Below are 22,349 nucleotides of genomic sequence, written 5' to 3'. Positions count from 1 at the left end.
GTATTTTCTACTAAGCTTGCTTCTTCCTAACCATTTTCATAACATATATACATAAATAATGACAATTGTGTATATATAGATGTATATGCATATATAAGAGGCATATATAGATATACATAAACACTCAGAAAGCTATGTAAAATACATTGTACCCATTGTATTTTAACTGAGGTGGGTAACAATAAAATGACAGACTTGACTGCCATTTTGTTGTATCTTCATATGTTTTAAACCTATCTGAAAAAAAAAAAAAAGTAAAGAATTTGTTCCATTCAACAGGTATACAATGATCTTCTGTCTGATAGTCCTTAAAAGGTAGATTTGGAAGATTCCTCTGAAAACCTCAGTTTGCATTAGCATATATATGTATTTCTCATCCTCTCTTGGCACCTAATTTGGATATCACATACTGTAATGTCAAGAGGTTTATGACAGTAGCATAGTACAAGCACTTTTAACTTTTTCCCCACCATCCTACCAATACTAAACAGAACATAATGTACATAATATACACTGAAGTCCTCACATTGACAGTCCCCTTTATATTCCCGTACACCTTGCCTGTGCAATGGAAACATTATAGGAATGCTGCATCTTGACGCAAGACTGCATGCTTACCCGTTCTGAGCTGTTCCCACAGCTCCCTCCCAATATACAAGGAAAACCCTTCCTACCATTCCAGCTGTGTCTGCCTTCAGGTAATCTTCTCCAGACCTCTGAGCTTCTTGCAGTCTGTTCCTGCTCCTTTACAGATATTCAGCTCAATACTACAAGACGCTGAGTGCTCCTGAGAAAAGCCAGTGGTTCTTCTTCACTCCCTCTCCCACTCGCCTGAGTGAGAGCTGAGGGCACTCTGCTCCTGTGGTATCTGACCACTTTTGTGAACTACTGTTTTCCTGGATTGTCTGAATCTGAAACATGTGACAGTGTGAATGACAAGTTCTATCCTCTACCTCTTGTCTGCAGGCTGCGGACTGCATTCATGAAAAGCTTTCATTGAAATCAACGCCTTGATGAAAAAAGGTCTCCAACTCATCACTTGATTTACAATGCGGTTAAGAGCAGCAGCTAGTGGAGCTGAAGAGAACTGTGTCCCATTCGACCAAATGGACAACATTGCTGGAGTCCCACTGATTGCATTTTCCCACAGAGGCTGGGTATTGCACATACCACTCCAGGCTATTTGATACTTACCCAGGTGTTGGTGGATTTTACTTTTTGAAATAGACTTCGTTTGATGCCAATTCAGAAGAAAATCTGCTGGAAAATGCTAAGTTTCTGCTGCTTGATCCCCAAAGACTCTACTTGTAAAATATATATTATATTTCACTATTCCTTGTTACTTTACTCTCCGAAGTTTATTCAGTCTTTTTCATCTTTATCTTTCTCCTTCAGTTCTGTATAGATTTATGTCTTAGATGGACGTAGTTAAAGACCCTGTATCTAACTGAAACATTGGAGAAATTCAACATCCAGACAGGAACTTTGCATGCCTAGGTAACTTCTACAGCCAGCTATGGGAGAGGCCGTCTGTCCTCAGTATTGGGAACTGGCACTTGAAGTAGCCAATTAGTAATATGTCAAGATAGAGATTACCACACTGAGGACCTCCTGTCCCTAAAACCCAGCCAACCTGCACATATTTTGGACCACACTTATAGCCAGTCATTACTTCCTATTCATTCATCTACCCACTCTTTACTGCGTCGACTCTTCATTTAGCTCAAAAAAAGAGGATAGCGATTAACACGGTACTTGGTACGCTACAGCAGATCACCTGGCTTTTGATTTGGATTTCAGATCAAACGTAAGATGGGTTGAACTACAATCAGTGAGTGGGATCTGGAATACAAACCTAAGGAAGCCTGAACAAAACCCTGCTGCCTGAGCTTTTCTGACTGATTAATCTCTGCCTCAAAGTGAGAGCACCTGATACCCGTAGAGGAAAAATGGAGAAAGTCTCACCCACTTTCACTATGAGTAACATACCACGGTCGTTGGCACTTACTTCCTTCAAAGCAGTACTCTACAACATAGCCGTCTAACCCTGCCGCCCCGATGTGGTCCGGTGGCCTCCACTTCATCGTAACGGAGGTATCGGTCACGCTATCCACTGTCAGGAGAGTTGGTGGACTGGTAACAGCTGAAGCAAGCAGGCAGTGGGGAGAAGGCAGAAAACTGTGTTACAATTAAAGGTTTACATTTATGGTGTGCCTTCCTCTAATTTAGCATCATAGCTGGCAAGCTAAACCCTGCCTACCCGGTATTTCCAATCATACCCTGGCACTTCTTTCCCAATTAGGGCCAAACTAGGAGAAGCAGGTACCTCATCCCATATCTGCTCGCAGCCTAACCCAGAGCTAAATTCCTCCTGCTGGGGAGTGAGAAGGACAAAGAGAGGTGGAAGGTGGAGCAGAGAAGTTGCGAGTAGCGTATTCTACAGCGGCAGGTATAATTTCTGGCAGGAGGAGAGGGTGCCGTAGCAATTACAGGGGTGCTGCTGAGCAAGGTGGGAACCTTTGCTGGCCTACGGAACAAGACACCTTTCTTTTACGGGGACTCGTAGTTGTCACAATAGTTTGAAAGTCTGTTTCTACCTGTGAAAAGGCCACCAAATTAATCTGTCGGTAGGTGAATGGCAAGGCCCTCTAGCTGTTACATTAATATAAATCAATAAGATTTTATAGACAATAGTATAAAACATGACCTAGCCTAATCTGGATTGTCTGCAAAAGGACATTGAAAATATGTGGTCCCTTTCTGGGAAAAAAGCCCCTGCTTCAGCTAAGGGGGATTCATGAGGCATAGAGTGAATTTAGGGACTATTCAAATGTATCTTATCATATGATTTGTTGCAATATCAGGCAAATTCACTCAATTTTTTCCCATAGATTTCTACCTTTATGATAGATTGTATACCTGTGATTTATTTTTTTTTAATGGAAATGTATGGTTTATTTGTGAATACTTGTACCTTTTTAAATTGCAAGCTACTATGTATCAGCAAGCCTAAGTAGTGAAACAGGAAATAAAGTCTCATCTTCATACAGTTCAGCCTGCAAATAGTGATCCTTAGATTTCTGGTCTCTTTTCTTGACCATTTTTGGTCAGAAGCCAGTGCCTGACTGAACTTTTAGCAGGAGAAAGACACATAACACAACCAAGACTATAATCCATCATCTTTATCAATTCTCTAAATTGCCAGTTTGGCTGCCAATAGTTGGACTATTGACTCAGGAGGTACCTATGATACACAAAAACGTGGAACTAATACTATTTCTGGTCCTTAAAACATATTGACCACAGTATTGACCGTATCAGGCTCACTTAAAGCATGTCACTGTTTTATTGTAGTGCACCATTTCTCTGTCTATACATCCTTGTTTCTTGTTTATAAAAGACTATAAATCCTTCAGGGATAGACATATAGTTTATGCAGCACCTAATAAAGACAGGTCCTGAGCAACACAAGTGCAATAAGAACTACAGTTATGTAATTAGATGCCTGTAATAATGTATTAGTGATAATTCTCTAAATGCATGCCTATCCCTATGCTCTTGACTACTTACCTAAAGGAACAAAGGACTTTGAAGGCATACTTGGTTTGGAAATGCCTACTGCATTAACAGCAAATACACGGACCTCATAAGCAACACCTTCAATCATCTTCTTTGGCTCAAAAGTTGTTTCTTTACACAGTTCAAAATTCAGCCTCATCCACCTGGAGCTTTGTTTCTTCTTCCTTTCAATGAAATATCCTATTGACAAAACAAATTATAGTAAGTGGTGGCATAAAGCTCAATAGTGAGGGGTCTATTTTTTGACTGCCCAATGGCATTTTTTCTGAATACTCCTCAATATCCCTTTCTCACCTCAGAGTGCTTTAGGTGCTACTGTTAAATTTTTCCCATTTCAAGCTATCGGGCACTTCTTTGGCTTTCATGGCCACATACCAGCTTTTTTTCGGGCTTCACTTACACCACCTCTGTATTTAGTTCAGAGTGAAAAGGGCCTGATTCTGCCGGCCTGTGAGCCCCTCTGACTTTCCTGTTAGCTCAGTGTATTAGAAGATGTTCCAATTTACTCAGTAAATAGTTTCTGAAATTCCTGCTAACACTCAAACAGGCTAACTGTCCAAAGTTTGGTATTATAAGAGGTTGTCTTTCAAACAAGGAGACTGTTAATGTGGCAAAATGAGAAATCTCAAAGCATTAGAAAAACAGGTATCTGATAAAGTCAAAGATTGGGCAGGACATCCTTGCAACTGGATAATCCAACTCTCCAGGGCCTGAGCTAAACTCTGATCCTATGGTATCTGTTTTCGGGTGTTTGTTTCTTTTGTCTATGTTAGAGCATCACCACAAAAAAAAAAAAAAAAAAGGGAAAGTATGTACCTAAGATGGGTGATCCACCATCATTTGCTGGAGGGTCCCAGGTCATAATACACCAGTCTTCGCCCACCTCAGTCACGTTTGGTGCCTCAGGAGGATCAGGAACATCTGTTGTAAACAAAGTAAATATTATTTTTTTTAAAACCCCAAACTTTCTTCTTTTCACATAGGCTGAAATAAAAAATGTCAAATAAGAAACAAATCTGAATAGTTTTTGAAGTGCAACACGAGTTCCTAATGAGGAGAGAGAGAGAAAGAAGGTCTCTCTGGATCCTGGCAGGTGGTGAGGAAGGGATAAATGCCAAACTCTTCAGCACAGTCAAGACACTTGAGAGGCGCTTGAGGGCATGTGGTAAGACAGAGCCCACAGCCCTATGGAGAACGGAGAACAGAGAGTGTTAAGGGCAGCCTGAGGCAGCTGCATAAGTTTGGTCCCGGCAGCGTGAGGTGGCAGCGGGGTGATAATTAACTTCTACTTAAATCCCGTGCTAAGCTCCTGTGTCCTTCAGTAACACTGGACCTTAGTATCCTTGCGTCTCAATTCCACATCTGAAAATGGAGATAAACAGGGAAATGAAAGTTTGCTGAGAATCTACCACAGTTTGGTAGCTAGGGAGGACAGCATCTACAGAAGTGACCCTTCAGATATGGGAAGAAGAATTTGCGTCCTGTTGGGGTGCAGAAAAATAGGGTTCTGAAAGGAGCATTTATTGAAGAGGGCTGTGTTAAAAGACACGGCTCACGTGCACTGTTCCACATGACTTACCGACCACTTTAATGTTGATTAGAGCTGTGTCCTCTCCAGCCTCATTCTTTAACGTTATTCTGAAAGGACCCGAATCTTCCCTCTCAGCGGCATCAATGACCAGACAGCTGCTGTCTGGGTATGTTTCTGCCCGTATTCTTCCACTGTCTGTGATCCACTAGGAATCAAAGTAAGCAGAGGGAAAAGTCATCTTTTCTGGATTTGAGAATAAAAATGCTCAAAAATCAAAATCCAAATGCCGTACAGGACACCACCAAAAATACTGAAGCAACTGTAAGAAAAAGCACACTAAAGCTCAGAATTTCAGTCACCTAATGATCACAAAAATGACAAAATAACTGAGGGACAAATAAGTAACTTTAAAATACGGTAAGTGTTTGGTAATCAGTTCAGCCATTGCATCTCAAAGGAAGAGGCACTGGGCTTACTTGTCCTGTGAGCAAGAACATGCTTTTGTCAACACTACCTGTCATTAATTTGATGGAAAGAGAGTAGTGGATTCTCCCACAAGTCAGGTCAAAATATAATTCGTTCAGTTGAAAGGTCAGAGTGATTACAATGATCAGTAGTTTGTCCTCACAGATTTCAAATGATGGCACATATTTTGGAGTAAGAGCTCTCCTAGAATAATTCCCTATTTGGACAAGTTCACAGTGGTGATACTACAATTAATATTTGAAAAATAGTACTCAGAGATTTGACCAGATAGTTCTGACAAATCCAGTAATAATAACATGTTCCAGCTTCCATGAACCACAATAAAAATTTAAATGTGAAAAGTGGCTTTTTGGTATTACACAGCCAGGGATCGATCTGTGCAAAGTTTTGCATTAAGACACCAGATGCAAGACACCAATTGCCCAGCCTATTGTTTCATTTGAGACTTGACACTCTATCAGAATTTATCATTCATTTTCCAAAACCAGACCGTGCCATGCCTTCCTGTCAAAACCCAGCAGCCATTCTGGGCGGTATGTACAGAAGAAGTAGTGATTTTGTAGATTTTCACTAGTTTTCTTCTGCATCTCGTATGTCCCTCTCCTTTACAATTTATTTATAGCAAACCCATATTTTTTTCCTTCGTTAATTTCAACCTTTCCTCAAAAAGACCCAAGAGATACTAGATAATATTTATCCATTTTACCCTTCATTTTTGAGCAAGGAGGCCTTTTCAGATAAAATGCATCTCCTCCTTATTTTCTGCTATTAAAATCAATGTCTTCACGTGGCTAAAGGTTATTTTTTTGAAGGAAAAGGCCCCTTGTTAAGCTAAAGAAACATGTATAATGACAATGTACCTTGTCGCCTTTACTCCACATGACTTTTGGAGTTGGCTCACCAGTGATGGGGATTTCAAGTCGTAGTTTGTTTCCTGCCACTACTGTCACAGTGTTACCTTCCCCAAGACCATCCAGGTGGAGTTTAGGAGGATCTGAAAAAAAGAGAGATTGTCCAAATTTGCCCTGTGGCTGCCACTCTGAGAGTTCAGTGACCTGGCACAGGTCTGCAACATAGAGAAACGTGCTCTATGCTTTGTATTTTCCTGGTATTTTTAGTCAACTGATTTTTTGTTCAGAAGAAAATTTGAGAAGAAAATTTCTTTTTAAGAAAATAGTTGTTTGATGAAAAAAAAATCACGGCACCATAGAAATTTTGGAATAGTAAGACCAAACAAAAAAATCTATCTTCCTGAGACAGAATTATGTCTATTCAGGTAACTTCTGAGAGAGATTTCCTCTAAGTGGCTCTTCAGAATTTCCATTGCAGGCTTTCTACACCTTTTACCACACTTCAGACATCACTGTTCTTACAATTTAAAAGTTTTCTCAACCCAAATCCTTTTTCTGAAAATGAAATGGTCACTTTTATTGTACCCCATGTGTATGGAGAACAACAAATTAATATCCTCTTACAACTTTTTTAATGTATTGGAAGTTATGTTGGTGGGCATACCCCTGTAGTACCCTTTCCCTCTTCATTCTCCCTAAACCGTGCCAATACTTTTTTTAACACAGATATCCCACTTCTTTCACCTTCAATTAAAGAACAAACTTCCTAAAAGTTTGGTCATTCATATGGCTCACCTTTTGACTTCCAAGTTGCTGGTTGCAGTTAAAAGCCAATGAGGTATTGTTGTGGGAAGAGTCAATGCCTTGTTTTATTTTTGTTTGAAAGACTGGGATCATTAACAAGCCCTATGTTTTGCTGAGTGAAGAAAAGCTGGCCAGAAACATTTTGCTCTGTAGATATCATTTAACGTATTTAGGAAATAGGTAAATATGTACCTATTCTACTAATCTTTTACCAAACTATATCACATTTTGCAATGTTAGCAAGCCAGTTCTTCAAAGAAGACAACACTGTATAGCTGAAAAGAGGACAGCAACAGGTGTTTTACACATACTCTTAATAGTGGTTTAGGTTTAGGAATTCAACATCAAGAAACCTTCCCTGGGAGCTCCCCCAGGCTTGTAAACTATGAGCAAATCCTGAGCACAGGCAAAGTGCGCTCTGACCAGCTTACTTGCATTTTGCCAAAGCAGCAGGTCTGTTTTCTCTGGTAGATATCTGCTCAGAGGAAACAAACTGATTGTAATCAAGGGTATTTCACACTGCTGTTAATTTCCAAAGGTCAGAAAAAGAGATGTTACATATAAGTCATTGTGCCATATACTTACCCACAACATGTACTTTGCATGGAATATTAATATTATAGGCATCTGGTACAAACATGTATTCACCCTCATCATCAACAGCAGCGCTTGCTATAACAAATCTGTGGATTCTGTGAAAAATTGAAAAAGAAATCGATGTAAATTATTTTTGAAGACTGCTTGGAGCTATAAGGAAAAATCTGTGAAAAGTTTAGGAGATCTGTGCAAGTGTGTAAAATTACTGACGGAAAATCTTTTGCTGGCTGCTTAGTGGTATTTTAGCTGATGGAACACTGTGTGATTTGTACAAAATATTATTGAGACAAACACCAAATAGTGTGACCAATTCTAATACTTTCGTTGTTTGAACACAGAATTAGAAAAATACAGGAGCGTAATCTTTTTGACACAGGGATTCTGTGCTGCCGCCATTGGATTGTAGTTTGGTTGTTCAAGAAGAAATCTTTAGGTGATCCTATTGTTGGAATATTCTGAACATCTCTGTGACACGATCCAACCTACTATTCATTTGCCAGAATGAAGAAATGGGTCGGTGAAGCATATTCTGCTCTTACCAGCTAACTGCATCCTCCAGGATGATGATATTTTTGCTCTTCTATGACCTGCTGTGGCTAAGCTTTGCTCAAGGTAGGACTCACCTCTGTGCCCCTTCCTGCTCCCTTTTCCCTCACCTCACCCTATGGGCCTACGTGGGTTGTGGGGAGCTCCTTCACCTTATGTCAAAGCAAGGGGTCATTGCACAGCTGGCACTACTGCGACTTAGCAAGCCTTATGGAATCAGTGCAAACATTTCATAGCCTGGTTAGGAGCATCTTCACAAATGCAGTTCCCAGCTGTATGTATGGTTTACTAAGCTGAAGTGAAGGGGATGTAGTTAAAGGTAGGACCTGGCTTTGGTTTTTGTGGGTTTTTTTGCGGTTTGTTTTGTTTTGTTTTGTTTTTTAACTGACAAACTTTCCATGAAAAAGGGCAGATTATAAATGTAAAGGGACCTGATATCTCCCCATACTTTGCGTGGTGCAGAGATGCATGGTCTGAATTGACACAAACAGAAGCCATCAGAAAAACGGACATTCAAAAGCTATATATTTTTAATAATGTCTAACAATTATTTTACTTTACTACTTAATATCCCATACTAACTCCACCAGCAACGTCAAGAAAAATTAATAGCTTGAACTTAGATGCATCAAGGATTTGATTATTGTCCTCCACAGCCAAAAGATACGAGATGAAAGGGCGCAAGGAGACATGGCTTTTATGATGGTAAAAGTAAATATGTTTGAGGGGCAGAGGTTAGGCTTGATTACTAGATAATTTTCAGCGAAGTAACCCACATACTGGTCTACAGCGTCATTCCATCAAAAGCCAAGACGCAACAGGCTTACCTTCCTTTGTGATAAAGCTTTACACGGTCACTAGCTTCGATCAGTTGCCCATTTTTGTACCATTTTCCTTCCACGTTCTCAGATATCTCACACTTCAGGTGGATTTCCTGCCCAAGCCTCACAGTCTGGTCTTCTAGTGCAAGTGATATCTTCAGTGGTCTCACTTAGGAAAACAAAAGCAGAGATTTTAATGCTAATATCAAACAATAGCTCATGATCCTGTCACAGAGCTGCTACTAGCCATCACAATAGTCTTCAAATCAGAAAAAAGCCTCCAATAATAAAGTTCTCAAGTCGAAGTACCAGTAATATGTACATGTAAGCCACATAAATTAACCTCTTTTCATGTAGTATGATGCCTTAGAAAGGGTGATCCAAAATACTGGATCTGGGGAAACTCCATGAATATTGCCAGTAGAATAAGTAAGCCCAGGAGCATAATTTGAATGCTGTCCCCTCTCTGGTGTTTAGGTGCTGTAGGTAGGGTATTTCTATACCCCAGAGTCCAGTAAGAAACTTTCAAGAAGTGAAAGTCCTGTGTCCCCAGACCTATGCACTAGAAGGGATTACAACCCATCTTTGCTGTGATTTAACAGTGATCTAACTGCTCTCTTAGCTCTCCCAGCTGATCCAAGATAATTTGGAGATTTACCAAAGTATTTCATCACAAGTAGGGACTGTAGTTCTCAACCTGTTTTGTCAGGCTGGTAGCAAAGGCTGACTGGCCAGTAAGCTTAACTTCATATGCTATTTGTTCTTATGTTTGCTAAACTGCCTTAACTCACCCTATGAATACCCAGAGATATTACTAGCTTTTGTAAAATTTGAGTCTGAGCAGCAGAGCCCCAGTTCACTTCCACTTTCTGGAAGATTAGATGCTGTAGACCAGGCTGAACACACAGTACCATATGTATGTAGTAAATAATACCTGACTATAATCTGATGTAGGAAACAAAAAGTGATGGGAAGGGCAGTGTTTTATAGAAAGACGGTTGGACAATCCTCAGAAGAAGTTGCATGAAAGGAAAGATGATGGAGCTCAATAGCCGTGGAAGATAATTTCCAACTTGATAATAGAACAGCATGAATTGGTTGTGCTTAGGTTGCCAATTTGTACAAAACGGTTAAAAGCTGTATGAGTATTCTAGAACAGGGTATGTTTATGCATAATGTATGATAACTTTAGAGGATGGGCACATATATTTCACAAAAAACCACAGGCGTTTTAAAAATATATTGCAGAAACAATACTGAGGGAACTACATAGTTGTGTGTTTGTGCCTATGAGTTCAGGTCAAGTGACTGTGATGCCTGTTAACAGTATGCCTAGTTAAAGAACTGCTTATTTTTTCCAACATACTTTTTTTCCTGATTTTGGCTAAAAAGCCTTGGTTTGACTTTCCTGTGAAAACTTGAAAGGATTAAAGAAAAGCAGATACTTCCCTCAAAAATTTCACTTTGTTGACCTGTTATATCTTTGGATGGATAGGTTTGTTTTCCATCTTAACAGAGTGACAGAAAGTTTTCAAGCGGGACTAGGTCATTGCCTGTTACTGCAAACAGTGTCTAAAGGAAAGTCACTGTTCTGGAGATTTTCAGCAAGGAAATTGGTATGGAAGTTAAGTCTCCCTTTAAACCCCCAGGAAAAGGCAAACAAATTTTTTATTCCTGTAAGCTAGTAAAGTCTGACATACAAATTCAAGAGGAAGGTGGATGATACTTACAATCAACCGAAAGTTTAGCTTCTGATTGGCCTCCAGTTGTCATTACTGAGTAAGTTGCACTGTCATTTTTTGCAGCTTCCTCTATGATCAAAGTGTGCTTTTTACCCTCAACCTTGATTCGATACCGAGATTTAGGTTCATTGGTAAGCTCCACACCATTCTTAAACCTAATGGAAAACAAAGAGTCATTATTTTTCCTATAGAAGTTCTGTGCAAATAAGACTCCCATAGACCGAAACTTCCAAAGAAGACTTGATAAGACTTAAGGCACAAGAAAAGGTTAAACAAACCCATCCATGAATCTGTAAGGATGTTTTTGCTGTTGCTACATTTTTGAATAATGTTTTCTTGAGATTTTCTTAACATTTTCTTAGCAATTTTCATGTTCACTGGTATAGAAAAAGCTGTCCACATTTTTGCCGACAATTAAAATATTCTGGGTTTTATTCTCAGGGAAAACAGTATCTGTTCAAAGTGTGGCTTACCATTTCACATTTGCGTCATCCTCAGACACTTCGCAGCTCAGTTCTACTCGTTCACCAACGTAGGTATTGGTATCCTCCAGGCCTTTGGTCACCAAAATTGGAGGATCTTTGTAGAGAGAAAATTACAGATTTACGTTCTGAGAGAGAAAACTAAGTGAAAGAGGTTTTCAAAATCATGCTATTGAAAATGATAGTACTTTAAAATTCTAATATCAGTCTTAGTGCATCTTTTTCTGCCTCAAAGCAGAAAAGCGATTGCTCATTAAGATGCTGGTAAGAAATGTGCTAAATAAAAATATAACATTTGTTCAGATTAATACCTGCCTTGTGTCCCATTTTATTGACAGTTTGTCCAGGCAGATCGACATGAGAAGCTGACATTCCCCTCCTGCCTCCCACAGACCCCTCTCATAAAGCTGCATTTTTATTAGGTCTTATAGCCCGTTATGCACAATAAGATGACCTGATGACATAACGTGGGGCCCTTATTGGTTTAACCCATTTCTGCTGTCAAAACTCAAGTTTATTTAATAGTAAGAGATTGTACAAGTTATCCTATGATATTTATAGGGGCAGTGGGCTCCATTATTTTAAATAGCTTTCTGAAATATTTGATGATTTTTTTCTTTCAGTGTAAGTTTTGGTTTTCCATTTGTTTTGTTGTGCATGTGTGAGTAGTGCCATGAATATTATCAGTAAGACTATAAACACCGAGAGAGCAAAAAGGGTGAAGAAATGGCCACCCATTCATAGCTTTTGATAGAGCCTTCCATTAAATCTGTGCAGATGGAATGAAAACTAACTGCTAGAAATCCTGATCTGAGGGTACTTGAAACAGATCAGTTGGCCCAAGAGTATCGGGGTCATCAGGTACCTAAGGGTGGTGTTAGGGAAAGCCAACGCTATGACAAATGAGTCTCCAAAATGGCTTCAAAACTATGAAGGGGACCACAGCCCCACTAGATCCCAATGCACAGTATGAAATCAAATGTATCCCCATTTCAGGGTTTTCATTAAATTACTAAATACAGGATGAGGAAAAAAATGGTCAGGGATCACAGAAATACAGGGTGATCCTAAGGGCTGCTAATACAAATTCAAAAATATACCGAACCAGATATTCCCTGTTAATTTCTGTTGCAGCCAAAGAAGCCACACCAACCTACAGCAGGTGAAATAGGAGCAAGCTGACGTAGTTACCTCTCACAAACAGTTCTGTGGAGCATTTCTCATCACCAGCTGTTACGTAATAGCGAGCATCGTCTGTCATCGTGCAATTATTGATGAATAAAATTCGCTGGTTACCTTTGTGCTCAAAAATGTATCTGTTTGAACAGGAATGCAGCAAAGATACATTAGCAAAACTACTAGACCCCTTTTGTTTTATGTAGAAAGTGCTTTAAGGATTATTAGAGGTGAAAAACCTGGTTTTTACATAGAACGGGAAAAATTGTCCTGGGAAGCAATTTCCAAGATTCAACAGAACTGTCATAGACTTTTTACCAAAAAGAGCTATGGTGTAGAGTGACAACGAGCATCTTAGGACTTGTTCCAAAATCCCAAGCTTGGGTGATATGAAAAAACAAAAAAAAAATGAGCAGACTCTGAAGGATGGCAATTAAAATGGAGTCTGAAACTCTAGATGAGTAAAGATGAAAATAACCAGTAATAGGACACCATCCCCATTCCAACACTCTTAACATTTTTGTGAAGTATAATAATAGCCGAAGTTAAGAAGTTAATATTATTGGTAGGCCAGATGGCACAAGAGATCAGTAATGGGATATGGGGTTTTGGTAATGGGATATGGAGCCTTTCACCTTTATGTCACCAGTTTAGATCTGCTCCAGGTTTGTAATGACCAAAGCTCATTAGCATCTGACAGCTGCTTCAGCAGCCTGGAAGAAATGCACTGGAGCATTCAGTCCAGGTCCTTCTACTGGAGAGGTGTCCATATAGCTGGCTGTGGAACAATTCTGAACTGCTCATGGCAGATATAGGGGCTAAAGAAAAGGTACCCTCTTTATTATGCTTTTTTTTTTTGTCAACTAGGAATGTTAATTGAAATCCTTCATTGACTTTTGCAGCAACAGAATGAAGGAAATCTGCCCCTTCTCCATAAGAGGGCTTTTGCTAATTATTTTTTCAAAGGGCAGAGGAGAAAGTTGCTGGGGTATTGTGCTGCTGAGGAACATTTGAGGAACTTTCCAGCGTTGTGCATTACTATTGCACATCGTCATTCCTAGCTGTGTCTGACTGTGGAATGGGATTTTCTGCACCAGGTTGTAAGAGCTGGTTGTGCCCACACTAGGGACTGGGCTCAACTTCCAGCCATTGCTCTACCTGTACTCAAGTGTCTGCACCTGAAAAGCCACTTCTTCTAGATAAAACCAGAGAATAAACCAGTATGCAGGTGATACAGATGATGAAGCAGCTCGGGGTACACTAGACCTGTTGCACAGAACTGAAGTCACTTTGAGCTAACGGAGATGTTGACTTCAGTGTGAGCATTAACTGGGTAGGGGCAGGTGAGACAAACCTTGCTCCCCTTTCCTCAGGTGGTTTATGAGCCAGGTGGGTAAGTATGTGATGTTAAACATCTCTCCTCTTTCACCCAATTACTGTAGAAAGATTCTGACCTCCTTCAGACATAGGACTGAGGACAAGTGATTTATTTACTCACAGTGCTTCCCAATTTTTTACAAACTACCAAGGAGGAAGTGGCTCCATATTTGATTGAGGATCTTTAATTCTTTTCTCTTGAGGCAAAGGAGCCAATCTGCATTAACATTTAACCTACAGTGGACTTTTCTGGGTTATAAGCTATATAGCATCATTTGCATACTTTTCACATATAATGAAAATCAGAAATCAAATCGGTGCAACCTGAGCAAAGAGATAGATCTATGCAACACACTTGTCAGGGAAGTACATGGGTACCCATTTTTTTTGCTTACATACAATAAAACCACTTACTTTGCACTTGGTCGTATTTCTTGGCCATTTTTATACCACTTGAGTTCCACCGTTGGATCTGCTAGCTCCACCATGAACCTTACTTTACCTCCTTTGTCCACCTGATATGCAGGATCAAGACCTTTGGCAAAAGCTGTTGTGGAAGCCAAGTGTTATTATAAAAGAAGATCAGAAAACAAGAATATGAATGCTGAAATGACATCGCAGAAACCTCACCAAAGCTGTCAGAATACATGCACGTGATGTTATGCATCAATCTATATTCTTAGGCTAGTCCACATGAATCAATTTATTTTCTAGAAACATTAGAGTAATTGCAAACCTATGCAGATCTGATTATCCTGACCAAGTTCAAGCTAGTATCTCTCCATGACTTTGCAGCGTGACTGTATTCTGAATAGGACTGGGTAGATGTAGCTTTTACAGCTTGCTGAGAAGTCAGAATAAAATGGTATACAGCTGGTGCCATGGAATCTTTTACGATGGATCTGTTACAAGGGGCTTCTCTATTAGCACTGCCACGCATGTTAACAGGGAATTTTAAGCTGAAATTCCTACTGAGCTTCCCACTATCAGAATAAACACATTGGTTTATCTAAAAGCCAAATTAACTTTCCCGATTCTTTCTGTAGGTTGCAAGGCATACGTTGCAGTTCCACTTATGATAAATGTTACAGCTGCAAAACATTTGCAAAAATATTTGAAACCAGGCAAAAGTTGTCAGTCTGTGAATCCTAATGGGGCTTTTCAAAAAGGTTCTTTGAGATGTGCAAATGTAGGCCAAGTTGTTCTGGGCAAGGTAAGGCCAGATGCAACTCAAACATTTCAAAACACTTTAAGATCAACATGTAGATATTGCCAGCCACAAAAGTCAGACCCAGGGGAGCAGATATCTGTGTCTCAAAAATAAATAAATAAATGGTGCCTCAAACAAATTGCCCACGGCTAAGTAATCAATTTCTGCTAAGGTTTATATCGTGCATATGTCTGCTTGCAGCAGACTAAATATATCAACACAACAGGAGTAGAGTTATTAAATCTTGAAAGGATTTTTTATCTATCTTGCTGCAGTGTAGAAGTTTCCAATTTATAATAAAAGTGGTGTGAGGGGAAGAACACCCTACTCTCATCTTGTCACTACGATAGACATTTTTCCCAACATCTAGAGCCCCTCCTGTAGGGAAAACCCCGTCCACTGAAAAATCCTGATATGGCTGGAAGCTCCATCTTACTCAACAGCAAACCGGGGAGAGGGATCAGACAGACTGGTCCCAGAAGCTGAGAGATGCCCCTTTCCCAGTAAAACACTGAGGCACTCCCACGTGATGCACTGGGTAGGGAGCAGCTCCTCCTGCCAGCTGCGCAATTCCTGCCCCAGCTTCCAGCCCTGCTCTGGACTCCTGGGGCAAAATGAGGAGTTTCCCTGGGCTTCAGCCCCTTGAGACCTCCAGTGGTTACAGAAACTGCCCCCGTGGCTCAGCCAAAGCCCACCGACTCCATTTCTTCCTCCCTCAACTGTGGCCAGAATCAGATATACCAGCAAATGAAAAATATAAATTAAAAATTAATGTGTAGGAACATAACACATGTTATGATGTGAGGTAATGGATGAGGAGAGAGGGTAGATCAGGCAGCTGGATTACAGCTGGATTTGTGGAGGATTACACCTACACAAAAGGGACTCCCCTCCAGGAAACCAGTGGAACAGCAGGTGTATATATTGCATCCAGGTCTGAAATGCTCTCCAGGAACAAGCAAATGCCACAAGAGTATAATGGATAGTGTGTTGTATTTATATGCATGTCTGTGTGTGCATACATATTATGCGACATATATTTCATATACCTAAATATATACACAAAAGATAAACACATATCTATATTTATGTATGTATTACACCACTCGTACTATTCAGTAGGGTAGATGGGGAAAGACAAGCCTGAACGTTCTCACCCAGCGCAGGGTGGAGGGGTTTTAGTACAGGTGGGATTTCAAAGGAGTGTCAGATAAAGTGCAAAATGAAATTATGAAGAGCAAACAATGTGTTTGGAGCGACTCTATTTTAGAGCAGGAGATATTAATGATAACGCAAGGTCTAATTTCCATACTGTTTGATCAGGTAACACCCTTCCACACAACTCGGGGACTTTGTTCCTGTTGCAACTACTGTTTGGCCAAGAGGGAGGGACGCTTTTGGTAAGCACTGAATAGGTTAGGGTGTTTACACTAACCACAGTGGACCAAAGCCGCCTTCCGATTAACTCCTTGCAGTAATAAGGCTTGAGCTGTAGCGTGCAAGTCCCCTTACATGGAAATAAAGCAAGTTTGGGTTTTTTAAGGCGGACGCTCATGTTTGAGCTGCTGAACATAAGAATATTCTGCTTTATCCATACCTGCACTCTTCTTCACTTCCCTGCGCATGCGCTTCAGACGCTTTAACATGCCTCTCAGATCAGTGATACCATACTGAAAAGCAATCTTCTCGTATTCACTGGGATTCGCGTTCTTCAGGAGCTCCCACACATCTACCTCAGGTTCTTCCTCTTGCTGTTTAATCTCCCTAACAGTAGCAAAATAAAATTATGGGAGAAGAGTTAGCGAGGCTTTATCACACCATAAAAAAGGTGAAGCTGAATCTATGGTGAGGTTAGAAAAGTTTTGATCAAAATTTGAAGGCAACCATCATATTCTTTTATGTCATTCAGTGCAAGTGGAATAGCTCAGAATGACATTCACATCTTACTTTACACTACTTCAGGCAGAATTTGGGTATAAGTCTTCATATGGCCTTTTCTGATGTAATCGGTTACGAGAGTTTTTATATTGCTTCATTATTTAAAAGAAAAAATACAATTTGAAAATGTAGTACTACAATAGCATATGGGCTAATCCCACTTAAATCAATTTTACATCTTGTAACTTGAGTGGAATCAGTTACAATTTATGATGGCACCACTGAGATCTGAGACTAATCCATATATTTCATAATTACATAAAAATGCTTTCAAACCCTGAGTCCCTGTAACTGCTACTAGGGGTGACCAATGAAAGGACATTGAAATCCAGGGGAATCTGGGTCTGTTTATAGTTACACCAGTGCTTCTCAGAGTTACTTAAAGTTGGCATATGGGTAGGAACTGGAGGTTTCCACACCAGCTTGGACTTGCAAGATGGATCTGTTGGCTTCCATGTTTATCTCAGTCTTAAGAGCAGGAAAGTGTTTTCAGAGGCCTGTGTGAATAGCATCACCTTTATACAGAAGTTTCAATTACTATCTGCAACTTCAGGCTAAGACAACCAATAAAAAGAAGTATAATTATTTTCACAATGGCAGCCATGAAATGAGAGAACAATGGAAGCATCCTAAACAAAACAAAACGATAATTTTTCATATTGACAGCTCAGCTCAAAAAAGTGAACTGCTAGAACAATCCAGAAATCGGAGCAGAAATCTAGACATTTTTTCCTGTACATTCAGGAGGGTCAGACCAGGATCATTCTGATTTGGTCTAGTTGGTCTAACAAAATCAGTGTTTTAGAGAAGAGAGTGAGAAAATAAACATTTAAGAAATAAAAAAACCCTGAGCTTTGGAGTGAGACACTGTTAGAGCTGAGCTCTATCAAGTCTGATAGAGCATTTTCTTTAACATATGCAGAAATAGCACTGGGAGTCCCTGAGAATCTCTGCATGGTTGTTGGATGAGGAACTATGGAAATTTTAATCCATGAGGTTTATTAATTTTCATATGCCAGTGTTATTTCAAAAAGGAAAGAACTTCTGGCTGAGGAATCTTTGAAATACATTGTTATCTTAGAATTATTGTTAGACAATCTCAGGTATGAAATTTTATGTTTCATTCCTTCTACTTTTATCTGTGCTCATGCTTTGGGGAGGCTGACTATGCACAGCGAACACTGGCGTTTCAGTGAGATTCCTTCTGCATGGTGGCAAGTGGAGATCAGCTTGCAAATAGATGTAAAAGCTGACACACCCCATGGGGTGGCATTCTCCTCTCCCAGAGCTGGCCGCTTGCCATGCAACGCCTGTCCATGCTAAGGAGAGGTACGCTCCGTGGGAATGGAGATAAAGTACCCCATTAAATCAGGCAGTAGTTGAGAATGAGGATCAGTTAGAGTATCCTGATTTTCAACCAGCTTGAAATAATTAATTCCAGACTCTTTTTCCCTCTTGCGTAACTGGAGAACAAATTTTGACACTTAGAGCAAACCAACTTTGTTCTGACACCACAACAGGTTCTGCTGTGGGTAGTGGGCAAACAATGCTTGGAATTTCCTGAGCAGACCGACCTCTCCGCAAAATCGCTTTCAGACCTTTTCCCCGAAAAAGTGCATTTTGTTGAAAGATGTACTTTTTAAAAAAAGGACCTAAATGTTTGAGTGGTTTTGAGATCTTGTGCCTTTTGGAATTTCGTGCCGTTACTGATCCATTGCATTGACGAAGCGTAACCAGTCACAGAGTGGCTTACTGAGATAAGAACTGGTTTTTCTTCCTGCAAGACCAGCACGAAATTAGAAAATAGGCAGTATATAGATTCCATGCATTTAGGTTTTTTTTAAAAACATATTTCAAGTATTATGCACCACAGGTGAAAAGTTCTAGCCCTTTCCTTGGTAATATAACCATACAAAAGAAAAGGAATGCACCTGCAACATTGCCTCTTGAAAAAATTGTTACAAAAATGTGTATTTGTCTTCATAAAAATGGATACTAATATCCATACTGGGGCTTAATTAGCAATTGTACTCAATTAAGCTCGGAACTGTGAGGTTGCATGTCAGTGCCTGAAGCAAGGAGGTGATGAACCTATTTGACCAATATCAAATAACGGTGTTGAAAAACTAAAAGTTTGCTTTGCCCATTAACCACATGATAGGTATACTATGTTTATATGGCTATACAGTATTTATCTTACAAAACATGTGTTACTTGTTAGTGAAATGATAATGACTCTTAAATCACATTTCTCTTTCCACAAAAACAGCAAGACCTCTTACATGCAACTCTCATGTTGCGAATAAAACACCCCACGGGCAGTCATGAGAACAGTCCTGGTAAGTTGTATTAGTATGATAAAAAGTCAAACTGCAGATCCTAATTAGGGATGAGAAGATTAAAAAACCAAAGACCTGGTGGATTTGAATTGCTTCAGGTAATTCTTTCACCGCCTACTTTTACGTTCAGCCTTTCCTGTTTGCTTTAGTTGCTTAAATACTATCCTCACCATCATAGCTCATGAGCCCATTGTGAACTTTTTATGTAATTAATACTGCATATTGGGTTTTCCTCTTTCAGAGTAAGTGGCAGATGAGATAAAGGATCTAGTTCCTTTTCCAGTTCTCTGTGGTCAGTTGCCATTGCTTTCCATGGCATATAGAATTTCTGTGATAAATTTAAAAAAATGACGAATTAACTATCTTGTCTTGCCCTGTTAAAAGACTAAACTGTGTTTAAGATCTGAAATAGCTAGAGGCATAACTATCGTAACACCAGATTTTCAAGGCAAACCAGAGAAACACATGCCCAAGTTTTTCTCCATCACAGCATTTAAGTTGAATAAAACACCATTGAATATTTGTGTGCACATAATGAAACAGAAAGCTACAAAGAATTAATACCAATGTCTATGGTTTGAAAGCATGACATATGATTTTTCATATCAGGATGCTTATGAAATCAAATTAAGATGCACCCAAAGAGGTAAAAATTTAACCCTTGCAGTTTTTTATTCTTGCACCAGACTCAATTTTCTGAACTGCTCATCCCTGCGTAGGAAATTGTGCCCCTCTACCCTTCATGCAAACACAAAAGAAATAGCAAGTAAACTAAATGTTATTGGCCTCTTTAGGTTGTGGCTCACTTTTTTCCCAGTGCACTCAAATCTGAGGTTTCTTTTCTGCACAGTTAAAGGTACAATTAACTGAACACTTGCGTATTATACTATGAGAATAATAGTTAGAAACATTGAAAAAAAAAAGAAAGGTCAGAAAATTCTTAAGAAGTTATTAATGCTACACCTGACTCTTTCTGTGTGAGAACCTAATGGTTTGCAATCCACACCTGCTCACTGCATCACTTGGTTCTCACCTACGTTTCAGGAGACCACTAAAGTCAAGTTCTCCTGCATCGTCTTGTCCATCACCGCTGTTATTAATAGAAAAAAATCAAATCTTTGTTTAATACAGGAAGACTTCGACAACACACATTGCAAACGCTCTACATGTCTCTCATACTCAACACTGTCCAGACACACAAATAATGGTATAAAATCAACACAAACTTGTATTCTTTTTCACATGAAATTATGTTTCCTTAGGCACTTGTGAAAAATAACACAAAGGTTTGTATTGCTTGTTATTATACTTTGGTGACAAATTTTTGTAACTGCATACATAAATTTGCCAAGATTTGTGTTAGATTTCAGTAACACAAATAAATGCGAGCTAGTCAACACAATGAGCTTTGTTTTTCATTTCCATAGTGTGTGTGTATAAAAACAAAGGGCTTGTGCTGATCTTTTGCTGTGAATGTAAAACAAAGATTCGCATTGCTGGGTGGTGCTTTTAACAATGCATAGCTGTGTCAAATACTGATTGCAAAGCATTACACTTAACATTTAACCTTCCTCTAAATGAAGGGAGAAATCAGTTAAAAAAGAAGAAACAGTACATTGTACATTTTTACAGATAGAATCACAGTCTTGTGAAGGTGCATTTCTTTCTATAATGTGACCTTAAGCAGTAATACCTTATTATAAAGCACATACAGGCAAAAGAAATGCCCTTAGTAATTGTAAAGAGGGCAAAATCCTGCAAATGCTAAATCAGATGATGCCAATATTTCATCCCAGATTTTGCATGCAAGATATTACTTAGAAAATCAGACAATATTCAGATGTCCTCATCTGCTTGGGCAGAATAATTATTGCAGTTTTTTTAAAATGTGCTCAAGAAAGGAGTGCACCTTGAGTGTAATATCTTTTGTATTTACTCTTTAAATCAAATCCCGCTAAATAAAAGCAGTCACTTCTGAATCACAGCTTTGCTTGTATCTGTAAAATAACAAACAAATTCATTTTCTGTCTGTAAAACAATTTCATTCTGAATATTTCTGTCCTTGTAAGACAATTTTCTCCATAAAGTGTAAAGATGATGCCTATACTGGTTTGAGTTGCTATTTTATCACAAAAGTAACAAAACTTAAGACACAATGCTTTATCTTATGTCCTCTGCAATATATTGTTTGTAGTTTTTCCGTAATGATGGCCTTATGACATACTTTTTTGCTGTAAGATAACATAAGGCTAGATCCCCTCTTTTTGAAATCAGTGTGAATTTTCTCTCTGCTTTTAATCAGTACAGGATTGGGACCAGGAACTTTCATACTGTAGCTGACAAGTTTACCGAAAAATGTGGTAGAATATTTTAGCGAATGAAAATACAATTTTAAAAACCTCTAAAGAAACATATATTTAATTGCCTTAAATATTCTATTTTCCCTTAAAGCAATGACATTGTAATTTCACGGTAGAGTATTTAATATCATATGTACTATGTGTTGTAACTATTTCATTCTATGCACTACCAACTACCCTAAACCCCACTTCTTTAATCTTTATTTACAAAAACATTTTTTTAAAGTACTTGATACAATTGTCTGCCTGATGCAAGTTCTGTGCATGCTACCAGCTTCCATCCATTACTGAGGAGCTTCACAGGATCACTGTTTGAAGTTACCTTCTTTTGAAAGCAGATCTGATGTCAATGGATGGAGCAGCTTGGGAAGATTCTATGAAATAACAGTAATACAGGAATTAAAAACGTAATTTGAAATTAATGTAATTTATGTAATCAGTGTAATTTGGCATATTTGTTCAGTTTCCTGATAAAAGTGACCGCAGTTTGTGCGTCTCCCTTGGCATTAA

General features: G+C 39.1%; 1 protein-coding gene across 1 annotated transcript in view; it reads right to left on the bottom strand.

Moving 5' to 3' along the window:
• MYBPC1 (myosin binding protein C1) overlaps positions 1 to 22,349 on the bottom strand; it is a 79,996-nt gene that overhangs the window by 20,581 nt on the left and 37,066 nt on the right. Inside the window, exons 10-22 of the mRNA XM_049822256.1 lie at positions 22,162 to 22,213; positions 16,800 to 16,966; positions 14,407 to 14,539; positions 12,631 to 12,755; positions 11,431 to 11,536; positions 10,946 to 11,112; positions 9,222 to 9,384; positions 7,837 to 7,943; positions 6,457 to 6,590; positions 5,159 to 5,315; positions 4,396 to 4,500; positions 3,571 to 3,759; positions 2,009 to 2,143 (exon numbers count right to left, since the gene is read on the bottom strand). Coding sequence (XP_049678213.1) covers positions 2,009 to 2,143; positions 3,571 to 3,759; positions 4,396 to 4,500; positions 5,159 to 5,315; positions 6,457 to 6,590; positions 7,837 to 7,943; positions 9,222 to 9,384; positions 10,946 to 11,112; positions 11,431 to 11,536; positions 12,631 to 12,755; positions 14,407 to 14,539; positions 16,800 to 16,966; positions 22,162 to 22,213 — 1,740 coding nt within the window. The remainder of the gene's footprint in view (positions 1 to 2,008; positions 2,144 to 3,570; positions 3,760 to 4,395; positions 4,501 to 5,158; positions 5,316 to 6,456; positions 6,591 to 7,836; positions 7,944 to 9,221; positions 9,385 to 10,945; positions 11,113 to 11,430; positions 11,537 to 12,630; positions 12,756 to 14,406; positions 14,540 to 16,799; positions 16,967 to 22,161; positions 22,214 to 22,349) is intronic.

Source organism: Accipiter gentilis, chromosome 18 (assembly GCF_929443795.1).
Source record: "Accipiter gentilis chromosome 18, bAccGen1.1, whole genome shotgun sequence".
Classification (NCBI taxonomy): Eukaryota; Metazoa; Chordata; class Aves; order Accipitriformes; family Accipitridae; genus Astur; species Astur gentilis.
The sequence above is the reverse complement of the archived record's forward strand: the minus strand, read 5'-3'. Positions and strand labels throughout refer to the sequence as shown.